Genomic DNA, 26634 nt, shown 5'->3' with positions numbered 1-26634 from the left:
TTAAACGCACAACAAGAGCGAGTGAATAAAGTAGAAAAGCAGCAAATAATTTACGAAAGAACGGCAAACTGACACAGTTTCATTCAGTGTACGTCATAAAACTAGGCTCAGCACTTCAGTAAAGTTTGTTACCTTTCAATCTTGGTTTTGTACTTTTACACTTCAATAATCCTGTTCGACTTTGAGTTCAATTTCGCTTCAAATAATACATTCGCTTATCATTCTATCTTTGGTATTTGAAGTCAGAATATAAGTGGTAGCTTTTTTTGTGTGCGAAATTCGAGCCAATTTGAACACATGTCGCACGTCAGTAGCGACCAAGGTTTCCTACCTTGTCATATTATTATGTACGGTAAACATGTTACAGTAAATCGACGTAAAATAGCTCAAAATGGCTTGAAATTACGCTGTAACAAAAGCAAACGACACTATTTCATGTTCCGTCAACTTTATTTAGAATTTGCGCTTTTATTTAGCTCTCAAAATTTTTCCGTTTTAAACCCATATAAACTCTTATATTTTTAAAGGCCGCCATTTTACTTTAATATATTAATTTTAAGCTTGTGCCACCTGTGGTGATACAGCGCCGTCATGCGATATCGTATTTGTACCCTCATGCGACATCCGCAGACAGCAAAGTTTGTGGGCGTTACCAGAGAGACCAGCAGTAAGAAAGTTTCTTCTCGGCACTTCGTGCCTCGTCGGAAAGCTTTGCTTTCCGAAAAAGAATCGTCGCCCTTGGGGCGACGATATTTTCGCCCCAGGCGACCATTGTCAGAATTGGATCCTGCCACACAATATGTAAACAAAGTATCGCATGACGGCGCTGTATCACGCCAGGCATAACTAATCGATGATCAATGACATCAATTGGTAATCAATAAGTAATCGATGGGTAATCAGTTGATTAGTCATTGACTATTGGCGATGATCAATGAGTAATCGATGAGTAATGGCCTATCGATTACTCATCGATGACATCGATTACTCATTGATGTAATTGATTACCTATAGATGTTATTGATTACTCATCGATGACCCATCGATTACTCATCAACTATCATACTGCACACTGTTTCTCTATGTTAGTCATATTTTGCTTTATAACTGCCATTCTTGTTGACGAAATTACGCCCTCACAAAAGGTCAAATAACCTTCCGACATATCAAGACGTGAAGGGCTAAGCACAAATACAGATGATATTTCAATATTTCACTTTACCCAAATCTTTATTTAATAACGAAACAATTGAACAGGAAAACCAACCAGTCTCGAAATGAAGCTAACAAGTACGAAGACAAGAATCGACTACGTGGTTATAGATTTTGGTCGGTGGATGTTTGTCAGAAAAGTAAAACTGCTTCGGCTTAGGGAGACTGCCATCATAAGCACTTACATTACGCACCGGAACAGATGCAAACACTTTTACTTTATGTACTTTTTTCACGTGTAACGATGATATTGTTAGATTGTTATAGCGTGTTATACTTTTACAAGTTCCGGTTTTCAACCACGAGACTATATCGATGAGTAATCAATGCAATCAATGACTAATCGATGCAATCGATGACTGATCGATGCAATCGATGACTAATCAATGACCAAAAATTTTGTGGCCTATCGATTAGTCATCGATTACTCATTGATCATCGGCAATAATCAATGACTACTCAACTGATTACCCATCGATTACTCATTGATTACTCATTGATTTTATTGATGTCATTGATGTCATCGATTAGTTATGCCTGGATCACGTACGCTTACACGATCGCTTTGAAGGTCGTTTTGCACGGTAGAGATTTTGAATTGCGGACACACTTGACTCCTCTGTGCCCTGTGAATACTGTCTTCTTGCTAAACGCTTGAGAGCCCTGCTTCATCGAAGGGCTTGAAAATAGACAGGAAGACAAAGATTTAATAGAAAATTTATTGTAATTTTAAGCTATATTTTTACGGTGTTAAGTGTAAAGATTTAAGCAAGAACCGTGAAACCGCATAAATTACACACCAAACATGAAACGTGTTTGAAACTGACACGTAATGTGAACAATGCAATAACAAGCATGTTTAGGTGAAACATGTTTCGTTGAAACATGTATATTCTTAACAGAGGGTCTCAATGGGGTTAACCGTTAGCTGTAAAACGGCCAAAACTTTAGCCGTTAGGCGTAAAAATTGGATAATTTTAACCGTTAGCCGTATAATATGTTAACCGTAAAAAAACGGTGAGTAATTTCAAATAATACAGACTAGTTCACTTCATCGTCCCAGAATGGCCCTGAGACCTAAAAATGTTTTTGAATAATGTAAATTAATTTTTAACTGCTCAAAACAATGGAAATGAATTTTTAACTTCTGTTAACCGTAATGGAAATAAATTAAACGTTAGCCGTAAAAAAGCCAAAATTTTAACTGTTAACCGTAAAATCCACCACCCCATTGAGACCCTCTTAACATGTTTCAGGTTTAATGTGAACGCAGCTTAAGACAAGACAAGAAGGCAAACGTGTTTGCGGTGCATGCTTTTAGAAGAAAGGTGCGGTTTAAGATGAAGAGGGGAAAGGGGGGAGGGGGGGGGGTGGGTGGATTCATTGCTGCCCTTAAAAAAGCAAAAGAGGTTCCTTATTCTTAATAATTTTTGCGAGTACTAATTTTCGCGATTTTCTCGATTTTAAAATCGCGAAATTTAGTACGCGCGAAAAAAACATTGCGCGAAATTTAAACACGCAAAAATTAATACCATATTATATATATATCAAAACAATAAAAATTTAAAATGTTTGGGACTGCAACTATCTACCTTTAAAAATATATTTCCGTCTTGTTTTTGCTAGCACCCTACCTCTGATTACAGTTTGGAGCTTGTAAATTAGTTCAAAATCTCTTTAGTACAGTCCCTTAAGCCTCCGTTTGCAGGCTCCTTGTAGTTACATTGAGCCCCTGTGTATGTATTTCCAGTAGTTCCTTAGTCTTTGACTACTGGTTCATAAAAAAACTGACGAAATCGCAAAATTTAATACACTTTTTCTCCAATTTTTCTTGTAATCGCAGGGAAGTAACTAGCAAGAGGCAAGACGAGGCACTTGCCTTGTCTTAATTTTTACCCGAAATTAAAACCAAAATATGTTTAGTTGGTAAAATAATCCCCAGTTGAACAAGATTGATTTTTCTCAAGAAATACCTCATGAAAAATGTATCTGAAAGAGATTCATAGCTCTTAGATTTCAAACTTTTCTGGAGAGCATGCCCTCAGAACCCACTAGCAAGATCTTGCCTCGTCTATGGCAAAGGTCCGGTTATGGCCCTGAATCGCGAAAATTAATACTCGCGAAATTCGGCTCCCGGAATTTCGCGAAATTAAGTACGCGCGAAAATGAGTAAGAATAAGGTAGTGTTTAAAACGGAAGAATGGAATCAAAGTTTCCAGAGAGGCAGAGTGCAAACGGCCTTTTAACAGGGTAATCGAGTATTCAAGTCAGTCACTTCATTACATACACAATCGTCTTCCGCCATATCTGGTTGACCACAAGGTAATCGTTCCCAGATCTCGCGGGTTTCGCGCATCTCCTGCCGCTTTCTTTGCTTGTTACCGCCGCAGAGCTTGACGCTGCGGACCTGTGCGTCCGTTGATCTGTGTCCGTTTGAGCTGAAATGCTCTGGGAGGCCGGCGCACTATTGGTAATGCTACTTAGATGTTCCCCAAAACGTTTCCTTAGAGTGCGCCCAGTTTCGCCGATGTAAATGGCAGGGCAGCGGCGGCAGGAGATGCAGTAAATGAGTCCTGAGGACGAACACGTGAACGACTCCCGAATGTGAGGAGTGCGGGAGTTTCCACAAGGGTAAGACCCTGAGCGTGTGGTAGCTTGCTTGGAGGCTGTGTGTACCAGTGTTGAACGCAAGTTTCTATCTCGGCGAAACGCGACCATCGGCGGGTGAGGGAAAATGTGAGTAGTCGCAGGGTCGTCGGTGACTACTCGCATTTTCATTCATCAACCGAAGGGAAGTTAAAAGAGGCTCTGCTCGCAGGGTGATTCGACTATAGCACGCTGTTAAAATTAAAACCTTAACTTTACTAGCTTGACGTATCATCGTAAACTAAGCACAATCTGCAATCATGTTTAACCAAAAACGATGTTCAAACTCAACTTGAAGATTTAAAGCTTTAAAAGATAACACTCCGCGCGCTTTTTAAACTATTTTACTTACAGCTGAAGAGGCCAAGACTTTGTAAGCTTATTGCAGGCCTCAACCTAACTAGTTGTTTTTTCGTTTTGCTTCATTAATTCAACCAAATTTCTGATTGAATTTTATAACGGAAACGTTAAACAGTGTCTACACCACAGAAACGTTTCGGCTTTCCGCAATATATTTTGCGTGGAAAGTAAGTAAATGAAAACCTGATAGCAAAGGTTTTCTTGGCTATCACTGCATAAACATTGCTTATGCCTTCAGAACTTTTATTACCATAATATGGCATGGGCATCACAACAAATGTGTAATTATAATAAATTATATATTGTTCTAATAGGTCTTGATGTCAATACGTCTGGTGCATCGTTGGTATTTTCCCCAACCAGAGAGACGACCAATTTCGCACGTCTAGTTGTTCTATTAAATGTTTGTACCCAGGTCCTCAGAGAGACATTTGATGCCATCCACCCACCAGCAAATCTTCACACAGTTTTGGAAAGATATTACCCAATAATACAGAGCCTCATAAGAAAAAACATTATTAATCGAAAGCATTGGGGACAGCTGTACCCTTCCGATCCTGCTGCAGTATCATCGTCAAGTTTTGACATCATTCTTTTGGTGCTATTGTTGCAAAACATATGTGGCTTACCTCCTCCAGTAACTGGCTGGAACAAACTCCCTGCTGTAGCAGACGTGAGTCGTGAAGCAGATATCGCTCGTGTTAAGTATTTTAGAAACACCGTGTACGCTCATGCCGAGCACGCTTCGGTTGATTACGCAACGTTCAACACATACTGGCAAGACATCCGGGATACTCTGGTGAGACTGGGAGGAGTTCAGTACAGAGCAGCTATCGACAACCTGGAAACTGAGTGCATGGACCCTGAAATTGAAGATCACTACAAAGAACTTATCAGGAAATTTAAAGAAGACGATAAAGCCATGAGGGAGGAGGTTGACAACATTAGGCGTAAATTAGAAGAAGTCGAAAGACATCTGAAGGTTACAAAAAGAGTACTCGCTGAAAAAGAAAACAGCGTTAGTGAAGGTTAGTTCGTGTAGATGGATTTGTTTATTTCACGTTACTTTCTTTTGCTTGTGGTACACCGAGGGGAGAGTAAACTACATTTTGCAACACGTGGATGTTGAGCGTAAATCCCAAAAAAACCAAGATAATGGTTTTTCAAAAACGTGCGAAAAAATGTACTGAACATGTATTTTACATAGGAAATCAAACAATTGATGTTGTACAAGATTATACTTATTTAGGAACCAAAATATCTTCTACAGGAAATTTTAAAATCTCACTTGATCACCTAAAAGAGAAAGGACTTCATGCACTTTTTAGTTTGAGACGACACACAAATTTTAGTAGATTGAAACCTTCTCTTGCCTGTAAAATCTTTGATGCAATGATATCTCCAATTCTGCTCTATAATAGTGAAATTTGGGGTGGTTATGTAAAATCTGATTTTAAGGCCTGGGATGGTTCACAAATTGAAAGAACACATCTACAGTTTTGTAAACGCTACCTTGAAGTAAGTAATAAGGCTTCTAATGTTGCATGTAGAGCTGAGCTTGGTCGATTTCCTCTCCTTATCACCATTAATCAAAGAATCCTCAACTATTTGATATATCTCCAAGAAAAGCAACCGGATTCTTTTGTTAGACAGTCTTTTTTAATTTCATTAGAACTTCACACCGCTATCCGAATATTTTAATTTTGGTAATTTTAATCCTGATTTAGTAGACACCCGGCATAGCTAATCGAACGTTCGAAAATCGAACTCAATCGAACTCAATCGAACCCAATCCATGGATTGAGTTCGATTGAGTTCGGCAATCGAACGAAATCGAACATCGGACTTTCAGTGAGTTCGATTTCCGAACAAATCGAACTCAATCGAACCCAATCAATCAGATTGGGTTCGATTGAGTTCGGTAACCGAACTTATTCGAACACAATTAAATGGATTGCGTTCGATTGGCTCTGGGAAACCTATACATACAAAGCAATCCCGTCGAAAGCAGGTTTTTTCTTGCGCTTTTTTACAGTTTATTTAATAACAGCTAATAACAGAAAGCCCTGCCCGCAGTTAAAAGAACAGAACAAACACAAATATCGTTATTCCAGCGTACGTATTCAAGAATTATTGCACCATTTCCTTTTTAAGCTAACTTACAATTGCAAATTGACAACTCCGAGTGTTACTTACCACAGGGAAGAAAACTAGTTCACGATGAAGGTGACCTAATTGTCCGCGCTCGTTTGCAATTCGGCCGGGAATGCACGGCCTTTCGCGCCGATTTTTCAAAATAGATCACGGAGGGTCGTGGGTTCAAATCCCATCTGAAACCCGGATTTTTATCTTCGTGTTTTTCAGTCAATGCAAAATTTATCACACGATTTTTTTAAAACATTGAAATCTTCGCCATCCTTGACGTCAAAGCGGCATTCCTGGTAGCCTTTTACTACGCATTTGAAGCTTACAACCCACGTGCTAAACTCTGGGCTGAAGTAACTCGATCTTCTAAGATCTGGTTATAGTTTTTCAATGCCGGCTTTACAAAAATCAAGAGTTCGAAAATCGAACGTTCGATTAAGTTCGATTGAATATTTTCCTTTTCGGTGAGTTCGATTTGGTTCGATTGCCGAACTCAATCGAACTCAATCCATGAATTTAGTTCGATTGGGTTCGATTGAGTTCGATTGAAATTTAGTTCGATTGGGTTCGATTTGCTATGCCGGGTAGACACCGCAAAAGTGACAATGTTTCTGCAGTCAATGAAACAGAAATATATTTCGTATTGGCAGCATACTCTACAGCATTCCCAAAAACTAGAATTTTATAGATCTTTTAAGAACGAATATGCTACCTCCAATTATCTAGAGTTAACTAGGAGAGTTTCTGGTAGGAGAACATTAGCTAAATTACGTATTAGTAATCATAAGTTAATGATCGAACTAGGCAGATATAACAATACACCCAGACTTAATAGGCTCTGCCCGGTCTGTGATTGTAATAAAACCGAAGATGAAATTCATTTTCTCTTTTATTGCTCCAAATATACAACAATAAGAGATAACTTTTACAAGACAATACAGCCTATCATCTTAAATGTCAGCCAACTACCAGTGCCTGACTTGATTTTAGAATTAATGAATTCTTCCGATAATTTTGTGACCATGCAATTGATTAAATTTATATCATCTTGTTTTGATTTACGTAACAAAATACTATCAATGTAATTTATTTTATATGAATCATTTTTGTTTTTTACTATATATTATCATTTTATTATTTTTATTATTATTACTACTAAATAAGTTTACGCTTTTGCAATATTGTAACAAATTTACAGTCATGCAAATAAAGCTTGTTGTTGTTGTTATTTTGCGTGGGAATCTCATTAATAAATCTTTTGATGACGACATAAGATTATTGTCGTAAGGTATTGATCCTGCTCCGATACTAATTTTAATTTTTATCCTGTATTTTAATTTAAAGGACAATCGAGTGACTTTTTAAGGAAATATTGTTTATTTGCGCCCGCGTAGCGCTAGCGTCATTTGCGGCCCGAGCGTGAAAAAATTGTCATTCTGTCTTAAACAGAGTAGGAAAATCAGAGGTTCGTGTCTTAAACAGGGTCAGGGTTTAGGAGGCCGGGCCCACCTCCCTACCCGAGGTTATGTCGAGTACACCCCCCCCCCCTCTCCACCCAGCCGGAAATACACAATTCAAGTGAACGATGTTTCGTTTCTCCCAAGACAACAAGAAGTTGCTCTCTTTGTCTCTTCGCCTTGTGCATTTCCTTCTAAATCCTTTTTTTCGCTGCATTTTTTCCCATTTACAAAAAAATAGACTGTTTTTTCATTCCAAACACAATTCGCTCAGTGAGAAACTGTTCGAGGCTGCGTTAACTTCAAAGGCTGTCAGACAGTCTGACATCACTTAAAATGGCAGAGTTGCTATTTCGTAAAATCTACGGTTAGGATTTTCACGTAACTTGCTGAGAGTGATCCTTGCAGCTTGTTTGAGTTCACAACAAATCTTAAACAAATCTTGCTTGATCGCCACAATTTTTATGATTATACATTATTCAGGATTCTTTTCTCAGGCTTTAAAAATTCTAAGAAATCGCTTTCCACCGTTTGCATTGATAAGCGACTTCAGAAGTCACACACGGTAACGTTTCCAAGATTTCCGTCAATCAAAGTTTAAAGGGGTTCCTGAGAACGTTTCGCACGAGCGATTACGAAAGTGAACTGGTAATAAAAACTCCTTAAACTGTTTCTAACTGGCGTAGATTAAAACCATTTTTAGCTTGGTTATGAAAAAGGGCTTTGTTTAATTTCGCTAAACCTTTGTAATAAAACACCATAAAAATAAAAGGCACAAAACTTTAATTTTCAGTGAACTTCGTTTAAAATTTATTTTTCGTAAAATCCTGGAAACCGTTCAGTTTTATCCAGTTTACAAACGCAGAAGACTTGAAAAATGGAAGGTTAATAAGTCTCAAAGGAGAATATAGAAGGTGCATGGCTCTAAATTTCTATGAGTTGGGAGAATTAACACAAACCAATGGAAATTACAATTTTTAAGCCACAGTCTAACTGTTTGCAGAAAAAGACCGAAGCTTATGTCAACCCTTTCTCTTTCTCCACCCGCCACCCGCACCCATGTAATCGTCTCCCCGACGAGCAGAGAGTCGATATGCCAGGTTTAATGGCATAGCAAAACAATAATGAAATATGGTTCAACAGGTCGAGATGACGTACCCAGAGTCGTGACACCAACGACCCCTTCTGCACTGGAAATGATCAATTATGCCCGGCTTTGTCGTCTTGTGATGGATGTGTGAACAATGGCCCTTAGAGATACGTTCGACACAGTTCATTCCCCGGAGAGCCTCCAGACAACTTTAAAAAGACATCTTCCAACTTTGCAGTCACTAAGGACAAGAAGGATCATAAATGCTACCCAATGGGGAAAGCTGTTTCCTCCGAGTTCTGCTGGAGTATCATCGTCAAGTTTTGACATCACTCTTTTGCTGGTTCTGTTGCGAAACATATGCGGCTTACCTTCTCCCACAACTGGATGGGACAAACTTCCTGCTGCAACAGACAGGAGTCGTGAAGCAGATATCGCTCGTGTTAAGTATTTTAGAAACACCGTGTACGCTCATGCCAAGCACGCCTCGATTGATGACGCAACGTTCAACACATACTGACAAGACATTCGAGACACTCTGGTGAGACTGGGAGGAGTTCAGTACAGAGCAGCTATCGACAACCTGGAAACTGAGTGCATGGATCCAGAAATTGAAGATCACTACAAAGAACTTCACAGCCAATGGAAGAGGGATGAAGACTTCGTGAAAGATCAGCTCAATGAAGCGGTATTTGATTTAAGTAGAGTCACTGAAGAGCTTTACGAATTGACAAAATAAAGCGCGGAAGAAATCTCATAAAGGCATAAAGTGCCATTGATTCAAACTGGTTTGCATGTTAACTTGGAAGGAATGGACCAGCCCAAATTCCACCGTACGAAATTAGATGGCGACCGAAAATCTTAGCGTATCAAAACCCCCCCAAAAACACTCACTAAAACGCACATAAAGGTTTTGTAAACTGCAAACCTCGCTTACGTAGTACATGTTAGGTCGGCAAGTTATTGTGGTAAAGTGTACAGCTGCCATCTTTTTTCCTTACGGTGGATTAACGTTTGCTGGAATAGCATGCTCTAATACAATAACTTTATTAACCAGGAATAGTAGCTAAAAGCAAATTATCAAACAAAAGTACAATCTCTGAAAGTAACTAAAGTGATGTATAAACACGATAACAGTCTTGTAATGAGCGAATATAGAAATCGTTTCCCGTATGGTGAAATTAACGTGAGTCGGTACCGCACGCATATACATTTACAAGGAACATAACGCCGAATCGAAACCACTCAGAAGAACATCCTGTTTAACTTTATGATTAAGTATACAACAAGAAATGCGATTTACTGCGTTTATCTGAGCGGAAAATAAGTAGGATTGATTGTTTTTTTTTTTTAAATTCGCCATTTATACAGCAGCTATTCTTCAATTTTCTTGCAGTTTTTTATTATTATTTGTTTCATTCTGGAAGAAAACGCAAGCTGGCGTTGTTACGTGTACGTTTAACTTTTAAAATTGCTGTATTTCAGACTACTTGTTCTTGTAATTTCACTTTTTGTGATTTCTTCATCATTACGGTACATTGAGCAACTAACATGGTGAACATGAACACAAGTGTTTGACTCAGCGTCGTAGCCAGGTTGATTAGGAGGTCAATCAAGAGTATGTAATAAAAAAAAATGCTAATCACTTGTAGTATGTTATGTGTGTAATGCTATTTGAAATCTGAAGTACGATTAGAGTGTAAAGCCGTGTCCAAACGGACGTAAAGCACAGCATGTTGCACTCGTTTGGCCACCCTGTTGCAACATGTTAAATGATGCTGGATCAAGTTTGAAAAGGGTCGATTTTTCTCGCAACATATTTGGATGTTGCATGATGTTGTGCTCGTTTGGTCACGTTCGCGCAACATTGTTGCGCCGGAGCATGCGCCCTAGTTCGATTTGCTATTTTAAAGAGCCATCCAACAAGTTGCCGACTAGGCTGTCCACAGCCTCTCTATTTTTCAACGCAAAAAAAGCGCTCACCGCCCCCCCTCCCCTTGCTTCTTCCGTTTTGCGCTCGCGTCCAGTTCTCTCGCCGTTCTTTCCTCGCGCTCATTCGATCGAAAAAATACGAAAAAATAGAGGGCTGTGAACAGTCTAGTTGCCGACAACAGCTGGCCAAACGTTGGCAACAAGTTGCGTCCGTTTGGCCAGCCCCTTTACAACATCTCTCAACATGACCCAACAATGTTGCAATATGTTGCGTTTAAATGTTGCGTCCGTTTGGCCGGGCCATTAATGAGAAAATGGATTCTCGAACCATTTATCGCATTAACGCGATCCTCGAAATTTTTAAGGCTTCTGCAACGATGTGCATAATTCCAAATAGCTTTTATGATATTTTTATAATATTATTATATTAAAGCCAAGAAACTTCTATAATGATACATTGTAAGGAAGTAAATCTCAACGACTAGGAGTTGCAGTATGAAAGTGAGTGCTGGCGAGGGGAAAGCGGTCAATTTGATAGTGCAAAAGTACGTAGAGAATTACGTTATTGGAAGAGAAGTATAAGCAGTGTGAAAGTATCAAAGAGTTTTTGGAGAAAACTCAAAGAGAAACATCAATTTTTAGGAACTTAAGAGGCTGCAGAATAGAATAATACATTTTTCATAGATTTGCTGCGACTGAATCACAGTAATATTTTGTTTTATTAGTTATTGTGATTTATTACTCTTTATGTACCATTGTAAACATTAAAATCGCTATGACCAAATAAAATACAAAAGTATTTTTATTTTTTTACATATATTTGTTTAAAGTTCTCGTTGTTGTTACAAAAGTTGCAATGCATTGTAGCGTGCATCGGCGTACGGGCACCTTCGGACCTGGGGGGGGGGGGAGGGGGGGCGGAAACCTTATTGTCCGAAAAAAAAATGACATGCGTTGAAAGCGAATTAGAGAGGCATATAGAATGGACAACAAAACGTGCATTGAAATAGTTGTGCACCTTGCCTTCATAAAGTTCTCTAATTAATTTCGTGGCGTTGTCCGTAGATGTCAATGCACAACCTCGTTCCCAGCATCTCTCATCTTCCCGTCCCCAATGCACTGAATCCTTTTTCTTCGGAAATATTTTATTTATTCACTCTAGTTCAGAAAAAAAAATTAAAGTATTATTGGGGAGCCAATTTACATAGTTTTCGCCCACTTGAAAGTTATAGAAAAGTGGTTGAAACGTTCAGGCGTAAATGGGTTAAAACATTTCGTTGAAAGTTTTAGGCTAGCCATTAGAACTAACTAAACGTTTGCGTCAAAAGCATTATCAGAGCATTAGCTTCATCACATCTGTAACAGCTTTGTTTCAAAGTCTTACACTGGATCCACCGTGCGCAAACTCTCAAGCTATGGAAAATCCTAACTTCTGGTCGCCCTCGCCAATTTCCCACTCACTTCAAAATGATTACAACTGAATCAAGCTGAGGGGTCAGGCAGAATTTTCGAGAAAAATCGAACATCATTATAGCAATTTGCGAGAGGAAACGAAAGCAGACAAGATATGGTATGCGGTATGAGAAATTTAGACTTCTGAACCACAAAGTTTGGTATATTTCCAATACTTTTCTGCTGATGAAATTCGTTTTGAACATAACTTTGAGATTTGTCGGCTTATTTTCAATTTTTTCTCTGGCTTATTGCCCGAATTCTGAGCATTTTGCCCGAACAATTTCGGCGCTGGGGGGGCTGCAGCCCCACTCGCCCCCCGCGTCGTACGCCTATGGTAGCGTGATATCCAATTTAAACATCGTCTGACTTGATCATTTTGCAGAAATACCCAGAACTGCAGTACTTTGGATTTTGTTGTTACTCTGGAGTAGCAAGATGCGAGTGTTGTAAACTTCTGAGAAAAAAAAACCGCATACGTGTCTAATCCCTCCCCTCCCATCCATCGCAGTATAAGCCTTACTTCTTCAACGACCTTCAACTTCTTCTTTCAGCGAGTCTTTGTTACAATATCCTCTATCAGATCTTTTTATAAGACTAGGCTATTTTAAAAATCAGCTAGTTTTCTGTATAAGTACAAAGTAGTCACTGGATTAGCCTGAATTTCCGTCCCCCTCTCTGATCGGAAGCAAGTGACCAGAGAGAGAGTGAACAGCATTTCCTTCTATTTTTTTTTTTTTTTTGTGATTGTAGGCTCCAGAATTTTATTTTCGTTTAGTTTTTAATGTCGTTTAGTTTCATGTTAGTTTTCGACTTAATTAGTTCCCTTTGTTTTCAGTCTATTTCTGTACATGTTACTTTTATTTGCATATTGGTCTATATATATTCTGTTCCTTGTTATTTATTCAAGCAGTCAGTTTGTTTACGAGTTCCTAGTCTAGTTACGGGTTTTTCAGTCTTTCTTCAATACGAGCGGCCCCGGGGGGGGGGGGGGGAGGGGTACTCCATATAATGGCCTATACGGGAAGGCTCCGCCCGAAAGGGGTACCTTTTTCAGGCTTCAGGTATATAGAAGGGTAGGGATTTCACACGTTTAGGTATATGAAAGGGTAGGGAAATCTGTCAATAAGATATTTAAAAAGGCCTTTAAATTAATTATTTTTAACAGACGCAACTTATGGCTGTATCGTCTTAACTTATCAAGCGCTACATAAAAAAAATTTCAAGAAAACGTCCTGTTTTAAGTATATTTTGTGTCGTGTAGGTATATGAAAGGGGTACCTTTTTCTATAAAAGTTATACGAAAGGGGTGCTTTTTCTGTCAAAATGGTATATAAAAGGGTAAGGGGTTGGACCTCGGGGCGGAGAATCCCCGTATAAAACTTTTTTGAGTGCCCCCCCCCCCCCCCCCCTAGAACGAGCGGCTGTCGTCGACGACGACGACATTCATCTCTTTACCATGTTCATCTTCGATTAAATGTGTGTCTATTGTGCAAGATGGATTACGCGTGAATTGAGTTTGCGACTACAGTGATGATATTCCGTATGTCAACTTACTAGTAGGAGACTAGTATTAAAAGTCATTTCTTGTCGATTCATCTCCAGCTGGAAATAACCCCACCAGATATAAGCCTACCTAATGATAACCGAGATATTTTTATTTCGCCAATTCAAGCATCGAAAGAGTCCGAAAGATTTTTCCTGCTACGTTATTATAAGCCCAACCTCTCCTTCCGGTCAGCTCTTCACACTACCCCGACACATTTCAGTCTCTTCGCGGCCGCTACACCAATTTTCCTGTTGCGTGACCAACCAATAGCAGACCAAACTTTGGCGTGACCTCCACATATTACGAGTCATAAATCTTTCGTCCTCTTACCCGTTTACTATGTCTGCCATCGAATACCGTAACCTAATGTATGAGATAAGCCGGCAAATCGATTGGTTAACTGAACGACAGCGGTTACTATTTATCTGCGAAGAGGAAGTGAAAGCAACATCCAAGATGTCCTCTCATTGCTTAAAGGTTTAGAAGAGCGAAATCATCTAGGAATCGATCGTCTAGAAGTATTGAAGGATCTTTTAAAAGGTATAGGGAAATGGCATCTCCTAGAATTAGTCGAAAAATTTGACATCAAAAGGAAAGAGTACAACAATTTACTAGAACAGATTTGTTGTGTACTCGAACAGGGCAACCATCTAGAACGAGTCATTTCAATGTGCAAAGAAAATTTATCGTATGACAGGGAAAGAGACTTCAAAGATGTTCGAACACTGTTTACAGAACTAGAAAAACAGAATAACTTGGGAATCGCACGCCTTGACATCTTGAAAAAGATTGTGTTAGACGCAGAGAAACCAGACTTGCTTGAACAAATTGTGGAGTTTGAGGAGAAGAGAAAACAGGAGGAAATTGTGGAAAGAAAAAGAGCTGAGTTAGAGGAATCTAGGAGAAGAACAAAAGGTAGGATCTGCTTTCTTATTTAAAGGTTTACTATATTGTTTCAAGGAAACACTTTTGAATTTTCAATGAAGGAATGATTTAGTGCACGTGTGGAGTGACGCAGAATCGCTGATGTGCAACGTTGCGTTACATGTAATGTGTTTACCAGATGAATCGACGGACCAAACATTAAAGTTAATCTTTTCTTTAGTTGCACGCGTTTCCCCTTTTTAGACTTAACATAAGGAGACATTTTATTCAAAGTTGTAAATATGATACGATTCTATTTTAATTCTATTTTCGTGCTAAAAGAAAAGAGTGGTTTTCACTTGAGTGTGAAGTGCTTCTGATTTTGATTTTCCTCTGAGTGATTGGTTTAGAAAATTCCCGCCACTTTCTCATCCAATCAGAAGCAAAACCAAAACCAACCGCGACTTGATTCAAATTTAGATTAGTTCACTGGATTGGTTGCATTCTTTGCGATTGGCCAGTGATGGCTTTGATTTTTGTTTTAAGACAAAAACCAATAGCAAACATCTGCGTTTTCACTAACCTTTCTTTCTAAATTATTGATCAGGCTGTTGCTGTTTTATCTTCTGCCAAAACTGCTGGAGAGAAGTTATTAGGAAGTAAGATATAATGATAAGTTTATCATCTGTAAACCAAGAATTTCAGATCAACAAATATGTTATATTCCTTGTTTCTCTTGTATTGTTGTTATCATAGTTATCTTGTTAAAAAAAAAATAGCTTCTAACCCAACATCACACAGTGATAAAAAGCATTTTTAGGCATCAGTTGCACGTACGAGGCCCTGTCGGGGTAAATTCCGACAGGCGATATGGCTAAAAAAGGAGTGACGCCACCTAAAATAAAATCACGACAAAAAACAAAACAAAACAAAACAAAAGAAAACCCTTCTCGCTAAAATTCCTGCAGATACGTGCAGTACGATAAAACTCCAACATGGGGTATTTTTAAAATTCAGCGGACAAGCGACACACCCCCCCCCCCCTCTATTCCTTGCAGGGTCTCATGTACTCCACCTTACAGTGCTTCTCTGAACTGATAGAGCAAACCTGACAGAATGTTGAAGGGTGACCTGGTTTAGGACTAGAAACTTCCTTTCCACGTTGGGTAGAAATTCTCCTAGTGGGCAGGGTTGGCCTGACTGATCATGAGTGCGACGTTATCTACCTTACCGACCGATATAGACGTGCAACAGTAGAGAAACCTTTGTTTTGTTACTCTCCCCACAGCCGTTACACCTCATTGTACTTTCCGTAATGTTGCTGGTGGTATGGTAGTCGTTACTACATGGATGATCCTACGAAGAAGTTCAAATCTCGAAGAATTTGTAAACGCTTTTACAGAAGCAATTCTTCCACTTGGCAATACCCTGCGAGCAATAAGCGAAGGATCTGTGTGCTTCACGATACAGGCTGAAAACAGATCAGCTCTTCAGGCATTGTGGGAACGATACCAGAACGGCACACTGCAAAAAAACCTGCAAGAGTTTCTAGTGACTGAAGATGTTAAACAACTTGCAAATGGCGAGGAAGTGATTTTGACTGTGGAAATTGATGAACAAGAATATAAGAATGCATGTTTAGACCTGAAGGTAGCAGAAACACAAGGTAATTGATAATTATCACAGGAAACTTGAACCATATATCCTAATGAGGTTGTTGTTGCAACAGCGTACATGTAGTATCAGTGCTCAGTTGATACCTTTACAGCAACTAATGAAAATTTGTCTCATGAGAGCAGTGTTTGAACTTGCAATACTATATCACTAGTAATGTCATAAAAGCAATTGCTAATGTCTTGGGTTTAGAATAAAGTAACCCGAAGCACATGGCTAACCATGCTATCACATGCCAGTTCTTGTTATCCGTAAATGTTCTACCTTGTCATACGACATAGCAATTTGAAGAGCAAATTAATGCTCACAGGCCAAAACAGGACTCTGTGTGTCAGTAAGAACTAGCCAAGCCTTATACCCAACAAGTATACTGACCATGGCTGCCAGTTGTTCAGGACTTTTTCTTTTCTATTCGATGAAATCACCAATCAGAGTTTTGAAAAGAGCCAATAAAGCCATGGGAGCAGGCTTAGGTCAGTGTTAGAAGGCTGGCCTCATGAATACTGCATAGGTGACGTGTAACGACCATATACTAAAATTGCCAGTTTTATTAAGTCTGATACACATTTAAAATTGAAACTGTAACGGTAGACAATACTCTCAACAACTAAATGCAAAGCGATTATATTGGCTGCTCTAATAGTTTATTTATTTTTAGAGCCATTGAAGAATTCAAACTTCACCGACCTTTTGTTTTTTTCGTAGGATAAGCAAACTAACGCAGTGTGTTTCTCATGTTATAGTTGAAGGTTTTCAAGACGTGGAACTTGGCTCAAAATCTAAGTTTACGTTCGTGACCAGAGATCTTGAAGGACACAAGTTCTATAATGCAGACAATGAGGTAACGGTCAAAATTCAGGATCCTTCAGGCAACTTTATAAAAAAGAAAATTGAAGACAGCGTGGATGGTACTTACACTGTAAGTTTTACACCAGACACTGTAGGTCCGCATAGCGTGTTAATCACAGTTAATGGCCAGCCGCTGACCGGTAGTCCCTGGAGTGTTCAGGTGTCTCCTCATCAGTACAAACAAGTGTTTACATTTGGATCACGTGGCAGTGGACCCGGACAGTTTGATTTGTCTCACGGTGGTTCAATTAACGGCATTTCTATTAACGAGAACACTGACCACATTGCAGTAGCAGACACTCACAATAATAGAGTACAAATATTTAGTGCAGATGGCTCTTACCTGAGAGAGTTTGGTCAGAGGGGCATTAAAGCTGAACGAGTACGCAGTCCACGCGCAGTTGCGTTCACCAAAAATGGCGACCTTATTGTCTATCATACTGGTAAGATTTCTCTATTCAGTGAGAGTGGTCAGTTTATTAAGCACATCACCAACAAGCACCTAAAGGTTGTAATGAGTTTTTCTTTAGCATCTGATGACAATATCGTCGCGTGCGACTGGGATGACAAGAAAATCAAGGTCCTCTCCCCTGAAGGTACAAAATTGTTACAGTGTTTTACTGCTCCAGATTGTAGTGAGTCCCTGTATTCCGCTGTTTATCACCAGGACATGATTTTTGCGTCATACCATGGGGCTCATTGTCTTAAAGTGTTCAACAAGGAAGGAGTGTTTCTGTATGATATTGGCAGTGAGGGGTCTGGTGATGGTCAGTTGAGTTGGCCAAGAGGGATCACTATTGACAAGTTTAACAATCTGATTGTGTCTGACAGCGGTAACAACAGGCTGCAAGTCTTCACACTGGATGGAAGATTTGTAAACACGATAAAAGAACAAATCACTGAACTTGGGTCTCCTCATTCTATATCTGTGTCCAAAACTGGCCAAGTGTTTGTGACTGATGTAGCCACCAACTGTATTCATGTATTCCAGTAAATAATAAGGGGCGTCCTTTTCCCGCTCACTCGATTAGGTGTGAAATTTTACTGTCACGTTAGTCTGAAATGTCAGTTGTCCTCCTCTTGTCCTAACACCTGGGGGGTAAGGACGAGATTTACGGCCAACATTTCAGACTGTCACGTGTATATCCCGTTCGAATTCATCCGTGAGAGAGAGCTAGGGAGAGAGAGAGAGAGGACTCCCTGCGAGAAGCACATAAAATAGCTAGGTCCGTGATATTGTCACCGCCACTCCACGAGTACAAGAGACTGACAAAATATGTTTGCTACAACAATGTTTCGTTGTATCGGTTTTTTTTTTCCATATATCAGTGGCGGATTTTTTTCGGAAATAGCGCATTTTCTTTGAAGTGCCGGAATTATCTTCGCAGAATTTAACATTTATAGTCAAGCTTTTAAAAGCGGGTCCCTTCTTTAGCTGAAGGTCTGGATCCGCCACAGTATATTATACTAAGGACGTTGTTATAGAGGATCATTAATCGAGTTCTTACTGCAATTTGGCTGTGCGCATGAACAGTCGTGTCGTTAAGGTTTGGCTATTGCTTTCAAATGGTCACATTTTACACTAATGTAAGCAAACTAATGAAAAATTTCAACTGTGCTTCGCATGGTGTGTATTTATGTACGTTTTAATGAGGTCGTTACAGTACTTATCATTCTGCAAAGATGTGCACCCCATCCTACCCGCATGGCTTGTTCATAGTATAAACAATGTCATCTTCTGCACATGTATATTGAGGGATGGACCATTTAATTTTTAAAGGGAGAAGGAAATTACGGAAAAAAGTTCGTACACAAGAAATGTAGATAATAAAAAATTGTGCACGGGTTAGCGTGGAAAAAAAGCAAGCCCTACCTGCTAAGATGGATTGTGTGACTAGCAAAGAAAACTCTTGTAAATACTTAAATGAAAAAGTCTTACTTAGACAAACTGCACCGCCCCCGCCTTCAAAAACAAAATAGTTCGTCCCTAATTTTGATTTTATGCTCCTTGTTAAAATGACATACATGTATATGTTATTGAACAGGAGAGGTCCATGTTGGGAAAATGTTGGTTGTTTTCCTGTTTTGCAAGTTTATAAGTCGAGTACGAACCGAATAATCTGATTCAATCAAGTTTTAATTATGCCGGCTCTTTTAAAACTTTAATTTGCTGATAAATTAATGCTACCATTTTGGACAAATGCGTGTGCTGTTAATTTTTTACATTGAGCGAATTAATTTATAAACGGTCCATCTAACTGGTCTGTATTGCCAAATACGGACCGCTCAGGAACCAATCAGAATTCTCCTTGTCATTATGGACCTGTTTGCAATATAATAAAGATAAATACTGTATGTTGCTGTATATTGTAGTTAAGAGCTATTGTACACCTATTTACCGACTAAGAAAATACATAATCTACAATACACACGTTAACAAGAAAAAAAACCTACAGTTCTGTGTAGAATACATAAACATAAATGTCACGAATGCAAAGAATTGGAGTTAATCAACATCATCTTTGGTTACCAAGTGGCACTCAGAGTCGCGTTTCCCTGTATTCTTGATCTTCTCTTGATTTTCAGGCTCAAGATAATTCTCTCCGTTCTTCCTTAGACAGATTTTTAATCTTTTTTATTTAATATCTCGTTTATCTTTTCTATCGTTTATTGTTTGTATTATTTTAGGGTCTCCCGTTTTACATCCCAGGCTTTTAGAGTGGCATTTTCGATCTTTTTTTTTTTTTTTTTTTACAAATATACCGATTGAAAGACCGCGAAAAGATCGAGCACAAACTGGCAAGCAGGAACGATCAATCCAACTTAATTATTAAAGAGCCTTCAGGGTAATTTTAAGGTGGCGGATTGAGAGCTAGGTTCCAGGCTCTTGCGCGACCATGTAAAACAACCCTTACCTCGGGACCTGAAATCGCGTCAAATTCTTTCCTTTTCCCCAACCATGGGATCGAGGATAGATCACTGACGTCAAATTCCCTAGACTGCTGTTGCTGTGTCATAAAATTAGAGCCCCCCCCCCCCAAAAAAAGAGGCTTGTTTTAAAATTGTACCCCCCTCCAACCCCCCCCCCCCCCTCCGTTGGGACGTAATAAACGATCGGTCCCTTATTGACATTGCCCTCGCCAAAGCCATCATCACTGTTGCCATGAACACGATAGAAGGAATACACACGAAAATGGATCATTTTTTCCTGGGCAAGCATATAACAGTCATCGGATACCGTGAACTTTGCCTTATCGAAACGCTTTTTGTTTTTTGTTTTTGCGATGATAGTCCTCATGTAAACTTAGGAGACTAGTTTCTTGTCGGCTGGATTTTTCAGTACATAAATTCTAGCACGTAAAGATACCGAAAAAATGTTTAACTGCATGATGCATACGTTATTATAGGCCAAACTGCACCCCCCCCCCCCCCCACCCGTCTATTTCATGAAAATAAGCCCAACTACTGAAACAATACCTCCATACATTCCAGTCTCTTCGCGGCCACTACACCAATTCTCCCGTTGCGTGACCAGCCATTATCAGCTGAAAAAGAAACTTTTGCGTGTCTTTCACACAAATTACAAGTCATAATATTCTTTTATCCTTTATTACCCGTTAACTATGTCTGCCATCGAATACCGTAATTTGCTGTATGAGGTAAGCCAGAAAATCGATTGGTTAACTGAACGACAACGATTACTATTTATCTGCGAAGCCGAAGGATTGATTGTGACAGGAAGTGAAAGCAACATCCAAGATGTCCTCTCCTTGTTTAAAGGATTGGAAGAGCGAAATCATCTAGGAATCGATCGTCTAGAAGTATTGAAGGATCTTTTAAAAGGCATAGGGAAATGGCATCTCCTAGAATTAGTCGAAAAATTTGACATCAAAAGGAAAGAGTACAACAATTTACTAGAACAGATTTGTTGTGTACTCGAACAGGGCAACCATGTAGGACGAATAATTTCAATGTGCAAAGAAAAGATATCGTATGACAGAGAAAGAGACGTCAAAGATGTTCGAACACTGTTTACAGAGCTAGAAAAACAGAATAATTTGGGAATAGCGCGTCTTGACGTATTGAAAAAGATTGTAATAGACGCAGAGAAACCAGACTTGCTTGAACAAATTGTGGAGTTTGAGGTGAAGAGAAAACAGGAGGAAATTGTGGAAAGAAAAAGAGCCGAGTTAGAGGAATCTAGGAGAAGGACCAAAGGTAGGAACTGCTTTCCTATTTAAAGATTTACTATTTTGTTTCGATGAAACAGTTTTGAATTTTTAATGAAGGAATGATTTAATGCACGTGTTTGTGACGCGCATATTCGTGATGTGCAACGTTGCGTTACATGTAATGTTGTCTACCAAATAACTCGACCAAACATTGAAGTTTAACTTTCCTTCAGTTCCACGTGTTTCCTCTTTTTAAGAAGACATTTACTTAGCTTTTAGTTCAAAGTTAATGTAATATGATACCAGTAGAATCCCGATTTCTCGAACCTCTGGGGGAAACAAAATAACTTCAGTCGAGAAATCGAGGGCAAAATTAAAGTGAGTACTATCCAAGGGAAACCAAAATTGGCTTGAGAAATCGGGAGCCGGTCGCGAGAAACCAAGTGATCGGTTTAAGAAACTCTCATCCAATCAGAAGCAAAGCCAAAACCAACCGTGACTTGCATCGAGTTTTGATTAGTTCACTGGATTGTTTGCCGTCCTTGCCATTGGCCAGAGTGATTGCTTTGATTTTGGTTTTAAGACAAAATACAACAGTAAACATCTGCGTTTTCACTAACCTATTTTCTAAATTTCAGATCAGGCTGTTGCTGTTTTGTCGTCTGCCAAAATTGCTGGAGAGAAGTTATTAGGAAGTAAGACATAAAGATAAGTTTATCAACAATAAGCCAGGAATTTCAGATCGGATGTTATATGAATAACGTTCTCTCAGAATAGCCACCCAACATCACACAATGATAAAAGCATTTATAGCTTTGCCAAGGTTACTGTTCCGAAAAAGGTCATGGCCCAAAAAGTAGCGACAGCACCTAGAAAAAAAACGCCACAAAAGAAAACCCTTCTTGCCAAAATTCCGACAGCAACTTCCCTGCTAGCAGAGGCCTCTTTTTCGTTGTAGTCGCAGAGGCTTTCGTCAGCTCAGCGAATACAAAGGAAAAGAGGCCTCTGCTAACAAGGAAGACAGCAACGTAAAGAACGATATAAAAACACCGACATAGGACATTCAGACAAGCGAGAATAGGTACCCCCCCTCCCCGGCAGGGTCTCATGCAACTCACTCACAGTGCTTCTCCGAACTGTTTGGCCAAGCCTGGCAAAATGTTGAGGGGTGACCTGGCGTTGGACTTGCAACCCTCCTAGTTGGCCGGAGTGAGTGCGACTTTATCTAACTTACTGACCTGATAGAAGTGTGCAACACAGGGACCGCTCAGAGGGAGGGGCTAGGGGGGCTTTAGCCCCCCCACCCCCACTTTTTTACAATAACAAGGAAAAAATATAATGAATGAAAAAAACAGACGAAGAATTACTGAAAATTATTTCGTTTCTGGAAGCCATATTATTGATTTAGTTTGTAAAGGACGAAAGTAACAGCAGTTACTATAGCCAAAATAAAGTCGCCTTCAACGTAGATACATAAAAAAACAAGTAAATGCGGACAGTTGTCTTCCAAGGTTTTCAGTTATTATTGGACAATAGTTAGGTCACTACAGGATCATGCCCTTCATTAAAAACTTGGTTTTTAAGGGGACTTCTCATGAAAAAGGCCTGTTTCATCGTTGGTCAGTTTCGATCCCACCAAATGGGTTAGGTTTATAAGACGATACGGTTTGTTTTCAAGCCCATTCTAAAGGTAATTGATTTTGTAACCTAAAGAGAAATTGCCTTTTCTGTTTTCATTCCTTCTGGTAACATCTCATTTGCCGGTACTTCAACATACCTGGGAAAATAGTGAGAAAGTTTCATGAGTAGTCAGGGTCAGTGAGTAGTTTTATCGAACGTTTTGTGGAGCAACGTCTTTTTATCCCAACGTTTTTTTTTTTTCTCCTTTCAAGCAATACTTTTACCAAAACCTTTTTTAAATTTTAAATTTCAAATGCATTTTCCGGTATTTGAAATCCCGTACCCCCACGGACCCTCCTCTAAGTTTACTCACTTTAGGGTTCGACTTTCAGTCCCCCACTCAAATTCTTCCTGCGCGGTCCCTGCAACAACCTTTGTTTTCTTTCTAATCCACAGCCGTTACACCTCATTGTACTTTCCGTAATGTTGCTGGTGGTATGGTAGTCGTGACTACGTGGATGATCCTACGAAGAAGTTCCAATCTCGAAGAATTTGTAAACGCTTTTACAGAAGCAATTCTTCCACTTGGCAATACCCTGCGTGCAATAAGCGAAGGATCTGTGTGCTTCACGATACAAGCTGAAAACAGATCAGCTCTTGAGGCACTATGGGAACGATACCAGAACGGTACACTGCAAAAAGACCTGCAAGAGTTTCTACTTACTGAGGATGTTAAACAAATGGCAAATGACGAGGAGGTAATGGTGACCGTGGAAATTGACGAGAAGGAATATAAGAATGCCTGTTTAGAACTGACGGTAACAGAAACACAAGGTAAGCGAAGCGATTATATTGGTTGCTTTAATAGTTTATTTTTCAGAGCCAATGAAGAATTTACTTTTTACCGACCTCTTGTTTATTCGTAGGTTATGCAAACTAACCTATTGTGTTTCTCATGTTACAGTTGAAGGTCTTCAAGACGTGGAACTTAGCAGAAAATCCAAGTTTACGTTCGTGACGAAAGATCTGGAAGGACACAAGTGTTATAATGCAGACGACCAAGTGATAGTCAAAATTCAGGCTCCTTCAGGCGACTTTATAAAAAAGAAAATTGAAGACAGCGTGGATGGTACTTTCACTGTAAGTTTTACACCAGTTTTACACCAGTTTTACACCAGGCACTGCGTGTTTATCACAGTGAATGGTCAGCTGCTGACTGGTAGTCCCCGGAATGTTCAGGTGTCTCCTCATCTGTACAAACACGTGTTTACATTTGGATCACGTGGCAGTGGATCGGGACAGTTTATTTTACCTCACGGCATATCTGTTAACGAGAACACTGACCGCATTGCAGTAGCAGATTCTGGCAATAACAGAGTACAAATATTTAGTGCAGATGGCTCTTACCTGAGAGAGTTTGGTCAGAAGGGAATTAAAGCTGAACGACTACGCGATCCGCGCTCAGTAGCATTCACCAAGAATGGAGACGTTATCGTCTTTCAACCTGGGAAGATTTCTCTATTCAGTGAAAATGGACAGTTCATTAAGCACATCAAAAACAAGCACCTGAATGTTCTTATGAGCTTGTCTTTAGCATCTGATGGCAAGATGGTCGCGTGCGACTGGGGTGACCGGACAATCAAGGTCCTCTCCCCTGACGGTACGGAATTGTTACGGTGTTTTACTGCTCCAGATTGTAGAGAGTCCCTGTATTCTGCTATTTATCACCAGGACATGTTCTTTGCGTCCTACCACGGGGCTCACTTTGTTAAAGTGTTCAACAAGGAAGGAGTATTTCTGTATGATATTGGCAGTGAGGGGTCTGGTAATGGTCAGTTGAGTTGGCCAAGAGGGATCGCTGTCGACAAGTTTAATAATCTGATTGTGTCTGACAGCGGTAACAACAGGCTGCAAGTCTTCACACTGGATGGAAGATTTGTAAACATGATAAAAGAACAGATCACTGAACTTGTGTGTCCTTATTCTATTTCTGTGTCCAACGCTGGTCAAGTGTTTGTAACTGATGTAGCCGTCCACTGTATTCATGTTTTCCAGTAAATAATAAGGAGCGTTGTCTGCACGCTCACTCGATTTGGTGTAAAATTTTACTGTCACGTGTTCTTCACGTTCATCCGCGAGAGGGATAGAACGCCCTGCTAGGAGCATACTTAAGATGGTTTCCGCCCAACATTCGAGCAATACAGGCAAAAATAAAGTTACCAAAAAGGCCTCTTAGCGTGGTAACAGGTTAAGTACAGCTAACAAAAACCTGCCAAAAATTTAGCACTCAAGTTGACCCCGCGAGAGAAAAATGGATTTGAAGTTGTCAATATTTCAGTTAAAACGGACGTTTCGCGTCAGTTCAAAACAAAATGGCGCGCGTTTTAAACATTTTTACGAGGTTTTACTTTAATTTTCTCGAGAATGCTTTAGAATTTAATTACGGGGTCACTAAGACAAATGAATTTCGATAAGATCTTTTAAATAGTATACAAAATGTTGCCATGCTATGAGTAGATTTTTGGTACTTAATTTTCGCACTCATTGCTCGAACCTTCAGCGGAATCCGTCTTAATAGCTAGATCTCTGATATTGCCACCGTCACTCCACGAGTACACTAGAACGTCGATATGTACACCCCATACCCGCCCAGCATGGTGTGTTCCTAGTATAAACAAATTAAACTTCTTTGCATGCATTTTAACGTGCGGACATTTAATTTTTGAAGGGGGGGGGGGGGGGTTGGTTTAGGCACTCAAGAACTAAAGTTTTTGCACAATAAATGTAGGTGAAAAGAATTGTACACAAGTAAGCATGGAAACAAAATTCAAGCAAGCCCCACCTGCAAAGATGGATTGTCCTAAAAAAACGTACAGAGGTTTATGTTGGCAAAGAAAATTCTTGCAAATGTCATAGCTAAAAACGTTTTTACTAGCTTTAAATGCGTTTCGTTGACAGTTTGTTGAATAATAAAATAATGATCCTGCTCAGTGGAATATCTTATCATATTCATTTATTTCCGCTTGATGGCCAAATCTTATAAAATAAAATGCAAATATTTTGTACAATAGAAGACATCCTTTCATGTTCCATAAATGAAAGTATGCTGTGTTTTCATAGAGAAAACGAAACGTACCTTATTTCGTTAAATTTGATTTGGCGCCCATGTAGTTTTACTTCAACGGTGAAATAGTTACTACTCAAATAGATACCATTATACACTAATTCGATTGTTTTCTTTTGTTTAGTTTTGACTATTTTTTAGCATTTATTGTTGGAGTTTGTTTCACGGGTTAATTAATAACACTCTTGAGACGAGAAAGGCACTTATAATTATAATTTGTTTGTTTGTTACGCGGATAGTGGCTACCATTACTCATGTTTCCGGACTTGATGGAAGTCTGGAAACAAGAGAAATAAACAAATCAAGGAACAAATGTAATGGAACAGACATTTCCGACGATTCGTAGCAACTGGAATTGAATGAAAGGACTTCCTCTAAACATAGGCAACATAATCCACAAAGATTTCCCGAAAATTACTGTTCCATTTGTTTTCAATCGAAATTTCCTGCATTTTTGGTTGAATGGTAAGCACAACGTACCAAAGGTG

General features: G+C 39.4%; 3 protein-coding genes and 1 pseudogene across 8 annotated transcripts in view; all 4 read left to right on the top strand.

Moving 5' to 3' along the window:
- Positions 1-11577, top strand: part of LOC144643930 (uncharacterized) — a 38874-nt gene extending 27297 nt beyond the window's left edge. For 3 of the 4 annotated variants that reach the window (XM_078503328.1, XM_078503329.1, XM_078503327.1), the window contains 2 exons: positions 4533-5246; positions 8964-11577. In XM_078503328.1, coding sequence (XP_078359454.1) covers positions 4533-5246; positions 8964-9061 — 812 coding nt within the window. In that variant the 3' untranslated portion in view covers positions 9062-11577. The remainder of the gene's footprint in view (positions 1-4532; positions 5247-8963) is intronic. The other variant, XR_013568998.1, reaches the window with a different exon arrangement.
- On the top strand, positions 9065-9430 carry LOC144642270 (E3 ubiquitin-protein ligase DZIP3-like). The gene has a single exon (XM_078501248.1). The coding sequence runs from the start codon at positions 9065-9067 to the stop codon at positions 9428-9430; it is 366 nt and encodes a 121-aa protein (XP_078357374.1).
- A 2605-nt stretch (positions 11578-14182) lies between the features above and the next one.
- Positions 14183-25923, top strand: LOC144643941 (uncharacterized; annotated as a pseudogene). The gene is made up of 4 exons (XR_013568999.1): positions 14183-14758; positions 22041-22097; positions 23479-23856; positions 23987-25923. The product of XR_013568999.1 is annotated as an uncharacterized LOC144643941 (transcript).
- The window catches only part of LOC144643947 (protein meiotic P26-like), a 32142-nt gene continuing 20837 nt past the window's right edge, over positions 15330-26634 (top strand). Inside the window, exons 1-3 of one of the 2 annotated variants that reach the window (XR_013569001.1) lie at positions 15330-15366; positions 15996-16373; positions 17125-18456. Coding sequence is in view for 1 of the 2 variants with exons in the window: in XM_078503346.1 (XP_078359472.1) it covers positions 16037-16373; positions 17125-18224 (1437 nt within the window). In the remaining variant the exon portion in view is untranslated. Of the gene's footprint in view, positions 15367-15995; positions 16374-17124; positions 19712-26634 lie in introns of those variants that run through there. The other variant, XM_078503346.1, reaches the window with a different exon arrangement.

This window comes from Oculina patagonica, chromosome 2, assembly GCF_052425735.1.
Source record: "Oculina patagonica isolate OP01 chromosome 2, crgOcupat, whole genome shotgun sequence".
Classification (NCBI taxonomy): domain Eukaryota; kingdom Metazoa; phylum Cnidaria; class Anthozoa; order Scleractinia; family Oculinidae; genus Oculina; species Oculina patagonica.
Note: the sequence above shows the minus strand (reverse complement) of the source record. Positions and strands in the feature narration are given on the sequence as shown.